General features: G+C 43.5%; 1 protein-coding gene and 2 non-coding genes across 4 annotated transcripts; all 3 read left to right on the top strand.

The window, feature by feature from the left end:
- Positions 1-687: 687 nt before the first annotated feature.
- nt5c3a (5'-nucleotidase, cytosolic IIIA) lies at positions 688-17623 on the top strand. Of its 2 annotated transcripts, none has more exons than XM_041942498.1 (8): positions 688-882; positions 13470-13568; positions 13891-13960; positions 14458-14590; positions 14706-14795; positions 14966-15128; positions 15236-15436; positions 15950-17623. In XM_041942498.1, exons 1-8 carry the CDS (start codon positions 745-747, stop codon positions 16049-16051), a joined length of 996 nt encoding a protein of 331 aa, XP_041798432.1. In that variant the 5' UTR covers positions 688-744; the 3' UTR covers positions 16052-17623. The 2 variants fall into 2 exon arrangements, with proteins under 2 accessions (XP_041798432.1, XP_041798433.1); XM_041942499.1 differs by lacking the exon at positions 688-882 and adding an exon at positions 10861-10909.
- A 664-nt stretch (positions 17624-18287) lies between these two features.
- On the top strand, positions 18288-18359 carry trnap-agg. The gene has a single exon. It is a non-coding gene; the product is annotated as a tRNA-Pro (tRNA).
- Positions 18360-18870: 511 nt separating this feature from the next.
- Positions 18871-18942, top strand: trnap-agg. The gene has a single exon. It is a non-coding gene; the product is annotated as a tRNA-Pro (tRNA).
- Positions 18943-19181: the final 239 nt, after the last annotated feature.

The raw sequence follows: 19181 nt of genomic DNA, 5'->3' as shown, positions 1-19181 counted from the left end.
TTAATGAAATTAACTGGGGGAAAACCAATGTGGCATCCTGACTACAGGCTAATTTCAATACTGAGATATAGTTAAAACCCAAAGACTGTGTCGTCATTTGAGTTGTCCAGGCAGTGAGGGACACCAGATGTGTCCTCTGAGAGGACGCAGATAACCTCAAATCAGATCATTCAAAACTTCTATGCTGTTAATGGCTTTTGTTTTGGTATTTCCAGGACAAACGGAAGTGTTTGATTCAGATTTTTACGGTGAAAACTAATCTCTCTGAACAGATATCTGCGTGTGAAAATAGACTCTGGTATCGGAACCGGTCTGGTTTCCGTTTGTAGTCCACGTGGTCCGGACCAGTCACGTTTGAGCGGGCTTTGGTTGCATGCAGGTAAACAGTCCGTGTGGAGCGCAAACGAGGCGGAACACAAAGATCCGGATTTTACCCTCAGCCGACATGACAAGTTGTTTGCTAAGTGACGCACAAATTCAGTCTGGTCTAAATAACATTTACTTAACGGTTGAAATGAACTAAGGTCGTGTAATATGTCAGGCAGCATTATATCCTGCCTCGCCGATCACCCAGCTATGCGTCGGCCCCCCCAAGATTTCTCCAGAGTGAGAGGTCGGCGCAGCACGGAGGATCTTTGGCTGCGTGTTTGCACCAGTAGGAAGGCGCCTGTTGCCAGAAGGCAGGACGGGGACTGTCCGGGCGGGCGGCGGTTGGTCGGTGGAGTACCAGCGGAGCGGACCGTCATGGACAGGACGGCCGTAGTGAAGGTCGGAGCCGCGGCCAGCGCTAGCGTCTGTGCCCTGTTCGGTGGCGTCGTTCTGGCCCAGTACATCGTCGCCAAGAAGAAGCGCGCGGGCAAGAAAACCAGGATCATAGAGATGGTGAGTAAACCTGGAGCCCGCAGCTACGTCAAGATAACTAGCGGCAGATAAGAATCAGGAAGTGGGCGAGTGTCACCTTCAAAATAAAAGCGCGAACCGTTTCAGAGTTGATAAGTAACACGGTGTTTTTATAAAGATATTTTTTTGAAAGGAACTTGAGGACCATTTTAAACTCCTTTGATCTAGGTGCATTAGAAATTAGTGGAGATGAAATATGGGGCTTTCGGCTAGTGGGGACATTCAGAGTCAAAACTTTGTATGTGTTTTTGACGCGCTTCCGTCCGTCAAATGGAAACTATTGTAGGAGTATTGTATTTAGTTCGCCATTTTATCAAGATTTTCTTGTGCCATGAGGTATGAGAACATCTGCACTTTGGTTTGTAGAATCTTGAAATAAACAATGTACATTTGTTGATTAATCAAGAACAACCAATCGTTTAAAATTGGACCTAGAGAGGTAGTAATATATTCAATACATCGTTATAACTGCTGTATTTTAACCTATGCGGAACGTTACGACACGTGCGAATTTATTATGAAAAGCTTTTCCGGAAATGTGGCACTGTGTCCTTTCTGACTTGACAGTAGTGGTGGCGCACGACGCTCTGCGCAGCCGCGTGTGTTCCCTCAAACAGCAGCTGTTTTTAGAGGTCATCGGCGAGCCGTTCTCCAGGAGAGAGCAGCAGCTTTTCTGTTGGAGAGCAGGAAGCTTTGACAGCTGAGCCTCAGTGACAGCGATGCTCTCTGCAGCTCTGTGACCGTCAGACAGCTCCGTGCTGCAGCTGAGCAGGCAGCATGCACATTTTGCAAAGCTGCAGCAGCACATACAGGACTGTCAGTCCAGCTTTCTAACCTGTCCGACCGGAATCAGGAGACAACGCGGGAGAAAAAGGCTCCATGTCCCATATGTCAACATTTCAGAGTTGTCTAAAAGGAGGAAAAACATATGATGTCGTTGAGTGTATGGCACACACAAAAAACTTTTTCGGATCTTTTTGAGCACTTTGGTTGAGTTTTTCATGCTGTTACTAACATTTATATATTCATCCTGCAGTTTATATATGAACATTATCCTTTATTTTCCTTCCCTTCATAGAATCCTTTTTATAAGGATTCTATGAAGGGAATTATCAGATTTACTGAAACACCATCCCTCACATGTCCATGTAAGAATATACACAGTTCAAGAAAGAAGACATGCTTCAACATTTTGATTTTTTTTTAAATTGATTTCTTTATTTTAGTGTCATGCACACAAATGTGCCCAACCCACATGGGTTTACAAGACACCTATATACTGACATTGCAGCAATACATCCTAAACAATAATTCTGCTGCTCAGTTCTCAAACAAAATATATTGCCTTCTATACCAGGCCCGATAAAGAAATTTTGCCAACCAAAAGAAATCAAAATAAACAGAAGACATCTTATTGAAAAGTACCTCTCTGATATCTTCGTATACAGGACAGTAAAGCAGAAAATGAACCTCATTCTCAACTTCTCCCAAATCACACAGCAAACAAAGTCTGTCCTTCTCTGGAGTAGCATTAAACCTCCCAGTCTCTAAAGCTAATGGTAATGTTCCTGAGCGTAGCTGGGCACACAGGGATCTCTGTCTTTTGCTCAAATTATACTGCACATAAGGTTCCACACAGTAGCTGTCCTTTATAAGACAATAAGTTCTTAATTTTGGTTTATACCAAATGTCAAGAGACCATTTTTCTATAAACTTAAGGAACATATTACTCCCCCATATCTCTTGCATATCACAACATAACCTATTATGGAAAATAAATGATGAGTTATTCAAATGAAATAAAGATTTTAGCTCATTAGCCCAGGGGTGACGATTGGAGATGCCCCAGTTAAATATCTTTTTTGTGATTCTCTGGTTGGGCATCTTCACCAGTCTATTCCAGAGACGAAGCATTTGGAATATATGTCTGATGTTTGGAGGTTCCCATCCCACATCTCCAGTAATGGCCAAGACAGAAGCAAATTTATGGACTCCCAGAAATGATCGAATTGCTCTCTGATGCACGGTATTGCAACATGTATGTTCCCGGACGCCCCAAACACCAGAAGCATAGTCAGACACCGGACGGACACATGAATATATAATGTACATGTTTCTCATATTTTCGTGATGTTTTTCATTGATGTTGCTCTTGTTTTGTTTTTCTTTACTCGGCCTTGGAGCAGATATTTAGACTCGAACTCGTCGCTGTGTACTGAATCTCTACTGGAATCTATATGATTCATGTCTGAGTTATGTGGCTCCACCTATACAGGTGTGTGTTTGTATGCACCGTCTGCCCACACAGACACACAGACACACACAGCCTCCTCATCTTGGAGGAATCGGCTCTTATCAGTTACAGCAGATGATCAGATTTCACGGTCGTCAGATTCTCTGGATGCAGACAAACGTTTAGTGTTGTGTTCCAGGCAGGTAGCCTCCTGTGATGATGTCATTACAGGTGTGCCTTTATTGCCGTTGTGTTGCAACAGTCTGCAGTGTGAAGCCCGGTCTTACAGCAGCTTGTCTGGTTTGTGTCAAAGCAAACACAACCTGATCTAGTACGACAGAAAACTAGACAAACGGGCGTGTGAAGCTCTTCAGTTCGTGTAAAATCAAACGTAATTCCTCTCTTGGTGCTTTAAGTCCCTTATTGCATGTTTGAGTTTCCTTTGACCTTTGACCTTTGACCACTTTACATCTGGTTGCTTGCATCGTTGTTGAGTTAGAAACTGAAACTTTTAAACTGACAGTTTGTGAAATAAAAGTTGTGAAATACATCAAAAGGAACCTGAAGAGAGTGAGAATCATGAGAAGAGGCAGGAAACCTTGAAATGAGTGTTGGCCTCAGTTTGTCCCGACTGCGAGAAAGTCAGTCAGTCCACCAGCTGTCAGCTGACGTCAGCAGATGTTTACAACCATTCACATATTTAAATAAAGATATTTTCAGTATATTTACAACAGAGTGAGCGGGAGAAGTTCAGAGGAAGCTCTTCAGCTGTCTGTGTTTTCCTGCTGGTGTGATTTAGTTTCATCAGCAGATCTGAAAAGTCAAACTGAGGCTGACTTCAGCCATCCGGAGCGTCACGGGTCAGTTTACATGGATGCAATTTAATTGATCTTATTCTGCCCGTTTTCAGTTTATGCCGCCAGTAATTTGTGTTAACTCATTAAATGGAACAACGCTGTGAGAGACAGAACGAGTGCATCAAAGGAACATCTTTTCCTGGATTTAAACATTGCAGCTGCAGGCCACCACAGATGCAGGTAAAGTCTCTGGGAAAAAACAGACTAAAATGCCAGAACAGCCGAGCTGCACGGCAGTCAGCTGCGCTTTGTTTGCTCCTCTGCGGATCCACTCGTCTGGTGGACGAGTCAGACCGCGTGGTGAGTTTTGGGATGTAGCAGCTACCGTGGCTTCAGGATAGAAGCAGTCAGTTTCCTGTGCCGACCCCGAGCGTGGAAACTTGTGACCATCTGTTTTTGATGCTGCACAAACATCCGCTCTAAGCCGCAGGAGTCTGGAATCACATGACCTGCTGTCCTGTGCTGAAATTTTACACGACATTCCTCTACTGGGCGAGCCTTATGACTCTCGTAGCTCATTTCAAACCCACCTGTGTCGTTTCAGAAGGACTTCAGCCAGGTTTTTATTTCAGTAATGCAGTCAGTAAGGGAGGAGGGTGGGAGAGTGGAAAAAGGTTTGCTTGAGAGGTAGAGCTGGGTGTCATCCACGTAGCAGTGGAAATGAATGTTATGTTTTCGGAAGATATTGCCAAGGGGGAGGAGGTAGATAATGAAGAGCAGGGGCCCCAGTACAGAGCCCTGGGGCACACCCGTACTGACGGAGGAAAGGTTGGACCGGAAAGATTTCAGTTGAATAAACTGTGTGCGATCTGAGAGATAGGATGTGAACCAGTGAAGTGGGGTGTGAGTAATGCCGATGGAAGATAACCTGTTCAGTAGAGTGTTGTGACAGATGGTATCAAATGCTGCGCTGGAGCGAGGTTCAACACTTTGTCAACTCGTGATTGGATAAAGAGATTAATACCTGGACTCAGGAAGACTTCAGGAAACTGTTGTCAAAACAGTTTGATTATTAATGATTGATTCTGGTTTTATTTACCTTTTTTTTTGGAATGGGGGTTTGTTTCAGCGTCCTGCTCGTGTAGACAGTCCACTGAGGATCGAAACTCAAACCTTTTGATTAATGGCTGATAAATGCTTTTACTTTGAGCCTCCTGTTCTCCTCTGCATGCACCTGTGTGGTCCAGGCGGCCCGATCTGATTCAAAAGGCCTGTTTTCAACAAATCACCTCTTGAGATCGACATGTTTGCCACCTCTTTTGCTGGAAACTTGTGTCTTTTTGTTAAACTGGGGATTGGATGAGAGTTGAAGCAGTTGAAGAATAATCTGTGAGTAAACGTATTTATACTGTTGTTTTCTATCTAACGCTGTAAACAGGAAATGACTGACAGTGAGGGAACAGATTCCTCGTGTTGTTGAAGTCTCTCAGTTGCTGTTGAACACAGTTGTGCACCAAATACACAACGTTGATGATGATGTCTATGATTAGACAGACTGTGGATGAATAAGGTTTGTGTTCGTCATGATAGACATGCACGTGTTAGTCATCAGCTGGATCCTCACTGCTCCACACTGTCTGTCTGTCTGTCTGTCTGCCTGCCTGCCTGCCTGCCTGTCTGTCTGTCTGTCTGTCTGTCTGTCTGTCTGTCTGCCTGTCTGACTGTCTGACAGTTAACACTGTTTGTTATTGGTCTGAGCCGTTCAGGAGACACTTCACAGAGTGTCCTCTTCCATGCTCTGCGTCTGTCTCTGAATACTCCTGACCTTGTTGCCATAGATTGATTAATGGATTTATTATTTGGCGTCAGAATGGTTAGAAATAACCACTGACCATGACGCTCATCACGTGTCCAAAGGCCACTGCTTTGCTGTGTAATGTAGAACCAGAACTGATTTTCTCTGAAGCTTAATAAGCCAAATATTTCATTAAAGGAATAATTTCTTCTGACGTAAGCAAATGTGCTCTTTAGGTAAGGAGCTGCTGGCGCCTCCATTATTAAATGCTGCAGGAAATATAAGAAGAGAAGCAGGTAACTGGTATTATTAATCAATACATGTTTAACACAAGTAAATAGCTCAATGCTATGACTTATAACACTAACGAGTCAGTCAGTGCAGTGAGTTAGAGGTGAAACGTGTGTTGAGGTGGACAAGAAACCTACTGGAGTGTGTTTCACGCTGTTGACCACCAGAGGGCACAACAGAGCTGCAATTTAACTGCAAGTCCTGGGTGTCTTCTGGAAAACGATGGACTTTGTGTGTTTCTGCATTCCGGAAATCAGCACTTGTCTGTGTGTATTTGTGTGAACGGACAGAGACAATAAGACCAAAGCAACAAACATTTATTCAGGGATCGTTCTGTCCTGCTGCTTATTTTTGCAGGTCATGCAAAGTTTCTCAGATGATATTTGATGATACAACTGGTGAAAACAGCTGAGTGAGAACAGAGAAGCTGACAGTTGTGTGTAGATGATGTGCACTTTGTTATTTCTACTACAGCGCAGTGTGCAGCAGTTTTCCATGTGTTCAGACTGTGCCTGCACACGTCCCGGCTTCATGTGATGTGTTCACTTCATACACTGTGTTAAACATGGATGTTGTCTCTCTGACGTGACTCCACCAAACTTAGGGCTTATCCAAAAATGGGCAAAGTGTAGGGTGGCAGCTGAATGAAGCCTGGTTACTGAAACCTAGCAGCTAGCTGTCACTGAAGCAGCCGTGCACACAATTATATACATCTTTAAATATACTGTAATTTAAATGTGGGAGTCATATAAAAATTCACTCCATACAGTTGGGATGAATGAGAAACGTAGCTATAGAGACCATAACTGCCTTTTTATACCTGTAAGGCTGTAAACATGTTTATGTTCTATGGGGATTGACTTGCTTTTGGACCCAACCCCCAAGTGGCCATTTGAGGAACTGCAGTTTTTTCACTTCCACATTGGCTTCATTTTTCATTTTGTTGCCCAAGAAAGTTTTTGAACTTAAGCTTCATTCGCAAAACAAGCTGAATTGGAGGATGAAGACGAATCTGAACTCCAGTCGCAAAGCTGCTTTATCAGTAGAAACAGATGGCTGTCACCATGACAACCAGCCGTTCCAGGAAACTGATGAAGGGCCTGCAAGAGCAGATACTGTGTCGTACATTAATATTACTCAGGCCTGTCTGACATCAGACCATGTTCACTGATGCAGAGGAGTTCAGACCAGTCTTCAATAACTCACCAAGCCTCAGTTGACCTTACTTAGATTATCATTGGACATTGGAAGTAGGAGTGGTTGAAGCACAATACTCAATAGTAGCAGTAAGATCAGCAGTATTGGTAATGCTAACGAAAGCTGCAGTAGCAGTGGTGGCAGCAGACGTTGCAGTTGTATTAACAGTATTAGTAGTAGTAGTTGTAGTAGAACTAGTAAAAGGACTAGTAGTGGTAGCAACAGAATAATAATAATAGTAGCAGTCAAATCAGCAGCATTAGAGGCAGTAAGTTATTTGAAGAGGTGGTAAATATAGTAGTTGCAAAAGTTGCGATCGTGGTCCTGGAAGAGATGGTGGTAGTAGTAGTAGTAGTAATAGTAGTAGTAGTAGTAAGGGGGCTGGTATCAGAGGTCACAGTCCAGTGAGTCCAGTTTGAGTCTGTCAGTGGTGTATGTCATTAAAACAGGGATCAGTCATCTCTCAGACTGCCAGCTGTCACCTGTCGAGGCGTGGTGGAAACACTCAGCGGAGGTCGGCGGCTTGTCCTTGACGACCTTTGACCCCGGCAGACAAAGGCTGGGTCCGAGCAGCCTGACCTTTGCATTACCTTCGCTCACATTGTTACGATCACGTGTGATTTCAGAGGAATGCCGAAGTGAAGTAAAACTTCAGAAATGTGTTTGCTCCAATCAGCTTCCCTGTCACAATCTGAACAAACATCTTGTCTTTTATGTTTTTCTCTGTTTGTTGATTGAAGCCGCTGAAATATTAGCATCCACAACACTGAAGATGTTGCCATGACACGGAGCGGTGGTCTGATGGTGCCTTTGCATTCACTGCGGTGCTGGTTTCTTGCTTCTGTTTTGGGGCAAACAGAGAAGAAAGAAAGCTGAGTAGACAATATGGAGATTGTAGCAGACTGTGAGGTTCTGGATTTAGACAGACCTGCATCTCACCTGCTCTGAGGATGTCGCACTGCTTCATTTGCAGACGTTCAGTTTAGGATTCGATTTGGCTTTTTGTTTTTTCTTGAGAGACTTTGGAAAAGTTGAGCGTTTATCTGCTCGTTTACCTTTTTCTAAACTTGAGGCTTGCATGTACTGCTGAAGCATGCAGATGCAAACAGCATTTTAACATGACGTGCAATGGAGCCAAAGCCGAGGAAGAAAGGTCTGCTCCTGTCTTTGCAAATCCAGCAAACGATGGGTGGAGCTGTGTCTCTGAGAGCCTGCTGCCCAGCGGGGACGTGTACTGTTATTATGATGAGGTGTAATCGGAGCGTTGACCTAGTTTTTTGGGAGTTGTGGTATGCGAGGCGGTGGAGGTCAGCAGAGGAGAGGACGAGGGTGTCTCATGTTCTGGTCTCTGTGGTCCTGCAACAGTTGAGAGGACAGCAGGGAGCGAGACCTCGTTCAGCAAAAATGGAGCCTGGGCTGAAGTGTCGGCGCTGCACAAATGAGGCGTCGCTTCAGTTCATGCAGGACGTGGAAGTCGTAATCAGCTGCCGGCCCGCTGATTGAATCATCGTTGCTAATCAGTCGCACACCAATCACAACCCATTCTCACAGCCACCTTTAAATCTGACTCCCTCCTCACTGATCCCTGCTACACCACCACCGCCGCACTCACCGCTGCTGCTGGTGCAGCTTCGCCTCCACCACCCCAGCCTCCACCTTTCTATTTCAGAGCCCAGCATGGCTCAGAGGTCAAAAATAGTATTCAGTGTCTTGCTTTGGGCCCGCTCTTGTGTACCCATGAAGATTTTCTGCATCGTGCTTCCTGTTTTGACTTAGCATGCTGCTTGGCTAATCCAGGCAGCGTCTTCAGAGCGGAGCCACCATCACCAAACATAACTGTCTTTAATTGTTCCTGAATGAAAGATCTTTTTTTTTTTTTTGTTATCTGAATCATTGATTGGTACAACACAATAATGTATCTGCCTGCATCCTGCAGCAGTTTGACTTAAAGAGAGCGCTGGCAACAGCAGATGCATCTCATCTATTCTGTCTCATGGTTTCTTTCCTTTTCAGCCTTATTTTCTAACATGAACCAGTCAGATGACAAATTGATCATTTGCCCGTGAGCAGGACGATATCATGTAAAGTCTTTAGCATGATAAACTGTCAACATATCAATGCTTTTTTTAGCCATCAGTGCAGAACGATTTCTTTCTTATGTTTGATCACTTCTATCATGTTTGTCCTGAGAGCAGCACAATTCAAATTTAAGGTATTGTCATGCATGACATAACATGTCAATGAAATTTGCATTGCAACCCCCATGTTAGAAACAAGATAATAAGAGAGATAAGAAAGATTATAAAATAAAATAAAATTGAGATACTAGAAATAAAATTAAGATACTAGAAGTAGGCTAACAGTGGCAGGAAAATGCTAAATGCTAATGTAGCGAAACACTAGCACATGTCGAGAAGAGTCGTAAATCAGTGAGCTGGTGCAGTCATGTCAGTTACACAACAATATCTAGCTCAGGTTTGCTAGCATTAGCTAGCATTAGCCGCTACAGGCTACTGGTCATACCAGAGCAAGTAAATTCAAGTGTGTTGTATTAAGTCCACATGTGATTTATTGCTAATAAATTAATCTTTTCGTTGTAAAAGGAAGAAAACTATATTTCTTTGATTAATTACATGGTTCAGCTTTAATCTGTAATCTGATCAATTCAGTTAAGATCTTAACTGTTCAGCAACGCACACATTTTTTAATCTCATTACTGATACCAGCAACGGATTAAACTGACACTTCTATTGATCTGACATCATATTGATCCCACAAGTGCACTGTTGGAGGAGTGTGTGTTCATTTAAACAGGAAGGGTTATGTTGGATTGACTTTTTTTGGCCTCGGGGGTCACCGGAGGCTTTAACACAAGAACCTGCTCGACATGAGTGCTGATCTGTACGTGTGTGTGTGTGTTTGTGTGTGTGTGTGTGTGTGTATACATGTAATTAAACGATTTAACCGCGAAGGCATGTTGAGACTCAACCAGAAGTGTAAAAATGCTGCAGTTTGCTCGCCTGTTTCTACATGTGTGTGTCTGTGTGAGCTGCATATTGAAGCAACAACAGAAAGGAATGCATTGGACACTGTGTATTACCTCTGTGTGTGTGTGTGTGTGTGTGTGTGCGTGTGCGTGCGTATGCGCATTGTAAGACCAAATAGCCTGACGCTCACACTGAACCTTGACCCTCGTGACCCTTCATGCGCCGTCAAGCTATTTACCACATGTGTGTGTTTGTTGCGGGGGGAGGGGTGCGTGCTGTGTGTTAAAATGTGTGTGCTCAGCAGTAGCAGTGCTGAACCGGGTCCACCCTCTCTGATCGATTTTAAAGGTTTCTTTTCAAGGGGTCGAAGGTCACATTACTGGAACAAGGATAGATTACAAATGTCACTTTTCCACTGGCCCCATTCAGCGTCTATTTATACTGAACTGTGTGTGTGTGTGTGTGTGTGTGTGTGTGTGTGTGTGTGTGTGTGTGTGTGTTGACGTGGGTCAGCTGAAATTGTCACTTTGTATGTATATGTGTGTATGTGTGTGTGTGTTTGAGCCTCTCTGGGAGGGAGGGGTTATGTTGTCTAATCTATTCCAGGCGACGCCCCCTCCCTCCCTGCCTGTGGCTGCAGATATATAAGCCCTCTGCAGCCACACAATCTTTTCCTCACTCTTGTTTTAGCTGAGACAACAGACCTGAGGTAAGTGTGTGTGCGTGTGTGTGCGTGCGTGTGTGTGTGTTTGTATATAAAAACATTCAGCCTTTCAGACTCTTACTTTGAAAGGGAATGAGATCCTCCTGAATGTCTTCGGCCGTCTGGATGCTTTCACTGTTTGCTGCTTCACAAACTGCTGTTTCTGGCTGAGAAGATCATGTGTAAACGGTGCAAAATGTGGAAAGACGCAGGAATGTGACGGTGTAGTTGTATTTAACTGTGAGTTCTATCACAGTATGTCATGTTTTCAGAACATCCAGTTGGTGAAAGGAAAAGCAGGTCTGAGTTTGATGGCCTTCAGGAGAGCACGCCCTCTGAAGCTCTGCAGCCTTATCATATTTGTTTATAAGCTACAGACTTTATGACCCTGTGCAGGCAGAACAGGTTGTCCCTATGGCAACCCATTCAAACCCAGTCATTAAAAACAAATGTGAGGTCGGTTGGAAGAATGAGTTTTTCTTCACTCAGCAGACATGAAGTTGTTTTTGGTCTTTGCGTGCGGAGATAAGTGTGTTTGTGTGTTTGTGTGTTTGTGAGCGGCTCATTGGATAATAGACTGGAACCAAAGTCTACCTTCAGTTTGTGGTCTGGGTGGAAATGTCATGTTTCTGTAGGATCAGAGTGATTTATGAGGTGCTGTGAAAACTGACGCTGATTATGTAAGACTGGTGGAGGTTGTGCAGGGTGGGGGTGTGTGCTTTGGGGGAGGCGTGGTGAGTTTTTCGGTTTGCGTTTCATCAGCACAGGGTGCATCTTCCGTGCGTGTGTGTTGCGTCTCCTGTAACCCTCAACTGTCAGCGGTGTTGCATCAGAAAGAGCTTATTTATTTAGTATAAATGAATCTAACTGTGTACGTATTGATCGATACTAAAGCTGATCGATATCTGTCACTCTTCAGAGTTAATCAGAGGAAAAACAACAAAATAAAATCATCTAGTTTTGCTGAATGTTGACTTGTTATCAGCCAATAAACTCTGTTAAATATTAACGTCTGAAGTCAAAAATGACTCACAGCAAAATAATTCTGGTGTGTTCAGATGTTTTTATCATGTAATAATAATAATTTAGGAAACATTTCCTGCCGAGTAATTCTCATCGTATTAGCACGTAACCATGTCACAAACAGCTTTACGTGCTCTCGACTCATGAAATGAGGTGTTTGGTAACTGAGTTACTTAACAGGCTGATTTACCGTCTTAATGCAGACACGCAGTCATTCCCAGCCGGCTGAGCCTGCGGGCGGCTGTCAGTCTGCAGCTGAGCCCTGTTTGTTGTTGTTGTCCGTCCAGTCAGCTGATCCAGGATCAGCTGTCAAATCCACAAGCACACCCGCGGTGGAAGCACTGGACTGAAATTGTAGTACTTTGCTTTCCCTCCTCTTCTTCCTCCACCTGTCGTTCAGCCCTCTGTCCAGCGTACTTCAAGTGAACGTGGTGGAAAGCGTTAAAGCGGGACCGTGCAGGGTTTCTGATTGGTCAGAATGTGTCCCTCTTGTTGTTTGCAGTGGTGGAGAGAAACATCTGGGTGCAGTGTGCACTGAGTGCAGTTATCCAGCTGTTTGTGACACTAACAGTGTGTTCTTCAACACATGAACACACGGTCGCTCCCCGATTAGTGAGCGTTAATCACAAATGAGCCGAATAAACAGAAAAAAACGCATCAGGCTCGCCGTCGTCTCTAACGATGGATGCAAACTTTATTTAAACTTTTGTTTATTCCTGCAGCATTTCCCCCAGACGCTGTGTGTAACGCGATTCTTTGATCTGATCTGAGGCAGGACTCGTGTTGATGAGATGAAGTTATGGAGGGCAGAAGTTCACCTCCACCTCTGCCGGGTGTTACTGTGCCTGTTTGTGTGGTCATTCAGCTGTTATACAACACCGGCAGATTCCAACATCAGCTGTTTCAAGACTCTCAAACCCCCTCCTGGTGTGTGTGTGTGTGTGTGTGTGTGTGTGTGTGTGTGTGTGTGTGTGTCCGGACCAGGGAACAGTGTGTTCGCATACACTCAAAGCCAGTGTCGAAGAAAAATGCCATTAATTATCGTCTGGCATGAAGTTTGCATACCCTTCAACACACACATTCTTCATGTCCGTGTGCTGTTTGGCAGATAAAGGCTAAACGTGTAGCATAACGTAGCATATTTTATTACTCTAAACTGAATGTCATTCTTGTTTTTAACTTTTAACTTCATGTTTTAAGTTTAAACTCTCTCGTTTACCGAGTCAAGTCAGGTCATTTCTGATTACTTTTGCAGATTAACGCGATTTTGACTTAATCTCAATCCAAATCAGCCCTCGTTTTCTGCATAGAAACTCCTCTTCTTCATCATCCTCTTCATACCAGAGCGCTAGCGGTAGATAACCTACAGGCCCAAGTGTTGAAGTCTTTGAAGAATCTCATAAAGCTGAAGCAGCTGTTCAGGAGACGAAGCGGTCGTGCTCATCCAGCGTCTTCCCCGCTCCAGTTTTCCTGTTTGCCGAGTCAGTGTTCGTTTAAACGTCAGTCTGTAATAACTCTTACTCCTCTCACTGTCTCCCTCCAGATGCCTCAGTTCGAGAAGACGACGGTCCACATGAGGGACCCCGAGAGGGTGGAGCAGATCATCTGTGGCCTCATCAAAGGAGGAGCTTCCAAACTGCAGGTAGAACATAAAGTCCTCATCACACCCAATCATTTAGTGTTTTGGTACAACAGCGCCCCCTGGTGATAGTGACGCTCACAAGCCTTTAGTAGCTGGATAATCTTCGGAATTTTGCACTTTGAAAGGTTGATTTCAAGCTTTTACAGCCAGTAAAGCCGAGTACCTTGAATAGCCGGCTCACCTTGTAGAGACGAACACAGATTTCTTTTTAGATTGGCAGCGAGGTCTCGTGTTTCTTCCAGCATCTTTTCAAGGATCTGATGTGTCTGATTGATGCATTTCTCTGGTTCTGCTGAACAAAGTGTTCTCGGCTCTGTTGCAGATCATCACAGACTTCGACATGACGTTAAGCAAGTTTGCCGTCAACGGTAAACGCTGCCCGACGTGTCACAGTAAGTTTTAGTGTTTATTTTTCTGACGACAGTTCTCATGAACGTTTATCTAAAACTGGCCAGAGATTATACAGTTCTGCAGGTACGATCTCCTGGGGCTTGTTGACTGGCAATCCAGTTTCATGCCTTCATCATACACTTAATGAATGAACTCATGCTTCTGTCTCCTAATGTTTTCTTCTACCCCCCCGATGCCAACCCCTGCTGTAGTTACTTGTCTGCAGGGAGCAATACTCAGATTATGTTTTTATCACATATAAAATTGTGGTAATTTCACTTCTTCAGTGAACGTCTTTCTTCTCTTTTGTTTGGTGTTTCTTCACAGAAGTTAGGTGACAAATGCAATATGTCCTGTGTTTTTAGTACTTAGGCTCAAAGGAAACAGAAAGCGAGTCGATTTTCGCCGAAAAACTGAAAAATGTTCAGTTTTGCGGTTTCTGTGTGCTTTTCCTGCCTGCTTGGAACATACATATCAATGCCTCTCCTTCTTTGTGCAGATATCATTGATAACTGCAAGCTGGTGACAGAGGAGTGCAGGCAGAAGCTGCTGCAGCTGAAGAATAAATATTATCCCATCGAGATCGACCCTCATCTCACCATGGAAGAGAAATACCCATTCATGGTGGAGTGGTAAGGCATGCACACAAACATTTTCTTTTTCAGCGAACACACACACACACGACCAGCAGAGCATGATCGTAGTTAAACACGGCGTGCGTAAAAATGTGTCTGATTGTGTTTGCAGGTATTTCAAGTCTCACACGCTACTCGTGGAGCAGCGGATAGAGAAAGACAAACTGTCAGAGGTGGTGAGAGAGTCTGATGCTGCACTCAGGTACCTGCTCCTCCACACATGCCTGTTACTGCAGTGAACTGTTGCATTATGGGTATTTAGCTGATGTGATGCCCTCATCTAGAAAGGCCACAACTGAGTGAGGAGGTTATCTGAAAGGTAAGTGTCAGAAAACACTGAGGCAACCTTCATTTGTGTCTGCTCGCTCTCAGGGAAGGCTATGAGCAGTTCTTCGACCGCCTCCAGCAGCACAATGTGCCTGTCTTCATCTTCTCCGCTGGCCTGGGCGACGTCCTGGAGGAAATCATCCGTCAAGCCGGAGTCTACCACCCCAACGTCAAGGTCGTCTCCAACTTCATGGACTTTGACGACAATGTGAGTCCTCCGAGCCCTGTTATGTTACAGTTCATCCTCATGACTGAAGAGGCATGTAATCACATTATGGCTCACCATGCTGGTTGGATGTGCTCCTCTTCTCACAGGGCGTCCTGAGGGGCTTCAAAGGCGAGTTGATCCACGTGTACAACAAACACGATGGTGCCCTGCGGAACACGGAGTACTTCAAACAGCTGAAGGAGTACTGCAACATCATCCTGATGGGCGACTCGCTGGGGGACCTCAGCATGGCCGACGGAGTGCCCAACGTGGAGAACATCCTCAAGATCGGCTTCCTCAACGACAAGGTACGGCCCCGGCACGCGACCACGGATCCTGACAGTTGACTGTGTTCTTAGAAATAGTGAATAAACTGAGATTTTTTGATCTGCTTTCTGAAAATGGCAGTGTCTGAAGTCAGGTGAGGCTGTCAACACGCCTTCACTGAAGTTTGTTTGCAGCTGATCAGCTTGTTTTGCACTCGTACGTGTTGATGATGTTGTATGTTGTCTTTGTTTCACGGCCAAATTCTGCAACGTCCAGTAATAGTTTGAATCCTGATTTAAAGAGATTATTAAACTTGATGTGATGAAAATCCTTCATTGTGACTGTACATGTGTCCTGGTTGGTGATCTTTAGAAACATGCAAAAATAGAAATTGCATGCAGTTTCAAAAGGTACAGCTCCTAAATACTTCTGTTTGTTTTCTGCTGGATCTCTACGCTCTATCTACATGGCAACGGTTGCCGTGGCTGCTTGGAGATTCATGACACGAACGGTAAAGCCACACTTGACAGTTTTCCTCTGGTCTCTCTCTGCAGGTGGAAGAGCGACTGGACAAATATCTGGACTCTTATGACATCGTCCTGGTGAAGGACGAGACTCTGGAAGTGCCCAACGCCATCCTCCAGAAGGTTCTATAACTCCTCCACCCAGTCCACCCCTCTCCTCCCATCAGCCCCTTCCAGCCTCGGGCCGATCAGACTTCTAACACCAACTGAAACCTTTGGCACTGGTCCAGAGTGGTCAATATTTACCCCACCACTTGCTCTGGATCCTGGATCCCCCCACCCTGTAAAAACCTTTTTAAAAGACATCTCCTGAATGAACTGTTTTAAACCTCCACGCAGCAGCATCAGCCTGTCTCTGGTGTGTTTTGTCCTTTTGAATCATTTCTGATGTTGTTTTATGATAAAAAAAAAAATAACCAAAAGTGAGATGGAAAAAAAAACGAACACCAGCTCTCACTCCATCTTTATAGTTTGCCATTGTTATTCATCGGATTATTTTTGATATGGTAATATTTGTATACCATAAGACGGGTGGCCACAGATGGACACAGTGTTTTCTTCGCAGCTATCCCAGCATGCTTTAGTTCCTCTAAGTACATGAGTCGGGTGTTAGATGTCGACCTGGTCAGACTATGAAACTGAGCCGTTGGTGTCAGACATGAAGCAAGTTACATTAGAGCTTTTGTGGGTCATGGAAGTAATTCAGTACATAAAGGACCTTTTGAAAATGTAATTCCTAGTAAATATTTAAATGTGTTGCTCGGTGACAGCAGCAGTATAATGACCACCGACAGAATTTGTTTCAGTTTGTCAAGTTGACACTCAGATGATCAGAGGGAATGCACTTTAAATTCTGTGTACAGGAGAACCAGCCTGTACATGAACACTTGTGACAGTAGCTTGGATCTGTGGATGTAGGAACATGTTCCTGCACAGAAAAGCCATGTTTACATAAACTTTTTTTTTTTTAAAACCCTAATGTGCTCATTTGGCATCATATCACCGCACAGAAGAAGAAGCAGCTCTTTCTTCTCGAAACATTTGTGCCCTTTTGGATTTGTGAGTTTCCCTGCACGGCTGACTCAACAATCGAGTGTTCTCCATGCCAGTGTTTAAGGTTAAAGAGGTATTAAGTGCTCATCAGTGGGAATTACAACAGTAAAATCCCCTTGAACCAAAGTAACAGGTAAAGTGCTGCAAAATTACAATATTTCTAAAGAATAGTTCTCCGTGTCAGTAAACAGAGGGAAGCACACAGCTGCCTGTGGCACAGTAAAACCCAGCATAAGACCCATTTAAGTTCATCACCTTTTCATTCTGTGGTTAAAATAGAGCACTACCTCTAAAATATTCATCTTCGTCTTTTTGGGAGGGTCAAAGCTAAAACGTCACCGTCTCCATTTGTCGCAACATGTTGTGCTGAATGTTCTCTTTGACTTTGTGTTTTAAATGTGCTGCTATCACCTGCATGTTGCCTTTTCTTATCGATAGTTTTTGTCAAAGAAATGGGAGACTAAAGAATATATATCAATAAAACAGGGAATAATGTCATACTGTTTATGTGGCCGTTATATGAAATGTATAGTCTTTCATTGCATTTGGAGAGACCTCCAAAAGTATAGACCGGTGTGTTGTATTTTTATAAGCAGATGGCTTTCTCTTTTCTTTGATGGTGTGAAAATGCAATAAAATCTCATTTGGTGAGCCGTGACTGGTTTACAGACATCTGGACTAACATCTAACAGCTTTAAAAGCTCAGGATTTAATGATATTTTAAGGTGCACATGTAATGTACAGCATGGAAAATATTTACAATATACCATAAGAAGATGTTTCAACCATCAGAGATTTAGTTATGCTTTTTATACAGAAGTATATATAAGTATAATATCAGCCCTTTAATATTTATGGTTTTATGAGACAATTGCTGGCAAATCTTAAAAGTACTAAGAAGGACTGATTAATGTCAAAAAGAGTTGCTCAAGATGTGAGATGAATATAGTGAATATGTTGTCGTTAAAAAATAATCTATTGTCAATTTTGGTGGAGGCCAATTAAGAAAGTCCACATAATATAATGTACAGAGGGAAGCAGTAGTAGTTGAAGTACTGTCAGAAATATTTACAGTAATTGTTGAGATGATGGTTATGGTTGAAGGTTGCTGAGATGAGATCATAAAGTGTATAAAACAGCATCAAACTCTTCAAAGTTTGGGTTTTGGTACACGTTTCGGCTGCAGTACCATTAAAGTCCTGCAGATGGCACCCTGACAAGATGAGTTGAAGAAGTTTGGGAACATCTGCAAAAAAGGGAATTTGACCGACGTGGCGTCTTGCTCAGGAAGGGTCGACTTTCAGTACAGATGTGTGGCTCGTTGGTCTAGGGGTATGATTCTCGCTTAGGGTGCGAGAGGTCCCGGGTTCAAATCCCGGACGAGCCCACATATTTTCCCTAAAGGTAAACTTCACCTGGGTCGAAGAGGACCAATAAATCATAACATGTACTGTAAGTCAGTGCATGAAGCTGAAAGCTCAATCAGCCCAATATGGGCGTTAAATAACACACAATTTCACATTTTACACTACATTAAGAAAGCAATGCAAAGTCCACTGACATCAATATCAATGGCACCATTTCATACCATGGGATTATCTTTGTGAATCTCATATTTATATACATATGTATATCTATATATCTATATCTGAAGAAGAAAGTGTTGAGGTTGCCTGGTTGACTTAAGTACAGCATTTGATTCCCTCCCACCTCTGCCGAGACAAGATTATGATTTGGGCTGGTAGGAACTGAGTCAACTGAAGTACAATAAAGCGCCTGCAGATGGCGCTCAGCCACCAGAAATTCAAAAACAATGCTGAAAACCAGAAATATCCAGGCAACGTGGCATGTACTCCACAATAAACTCTGGAAACCATGTCATTTTTTTGTTTACAGGTGGCTCGTTGGTCTAGGGGTATGATTCTCGCTTAGGGTGCGAGAGGTCCCGGGTTCAAATCCCGGACGAGCCCTCATATTTTCAATATAAAAAACAAAACATATGATTGAACAGCAAAACACGTAATAATAGGTGGTTGTTGACCAGTGTACGTTTACGTGTCGAACAAAATCTCTGATTCTCAGAAATTACAATGACAATTAATGTCACAGTTCCTTCTTTAGAATTTGATATCTTCTCTAATTTTAATGTGTATTGTATAACATTAGATGCTAATTATACAAAATGTTTTATTTAGTATCATGCCATTGT

Source organism: Chelmon rostratus, chromosome 8, assembly GCF_017976325.1.
Source record: "Chelmon rostratus isolate fCheRos1 chromosome 8, fCheRos1.pri, whole genome shotgun sequence".
Lineage (NCBI taxonomy): Eukaryota > Metazoa > Chordata > Actinopteri > Chaetodontiformes > Chaetodontidae > Chelmon > Chelmon rostratus.
The sequence above is the reverse complement of the archived record's forward strand: the minus strand, read 5'-3'. Positions and strand labels throughout refer to the sequence as shown.

What these genes read in the sequence shown, in the direction of transcription:
- nt5c3a (XM_041942498.1), top strand. Translation starts at nt 745, where the DNA reads ATGGACAGGACGGCCGTAGTGAAGGTCGGAGCCGCGGCCAGCGCTAGC. An exon ending in AAACCAGGATCATAGAGATG is followed by an intron (nt 883 to 13,469) that starts GTGAGTAAACCT and finishes GTCTCCCTCCAG; the next exon opens with ATGCCTCAGTTCGAGAAGAC. An exon ending in TCGGCTTCCTCAACGACAAG is followed by an intron (nt 15,437 to 15,949) that starts GTACGGCCCCGG and finishes CTCTCTCTGCAG; the next exon opens with GTGGAAGAGCGACTGGACAA.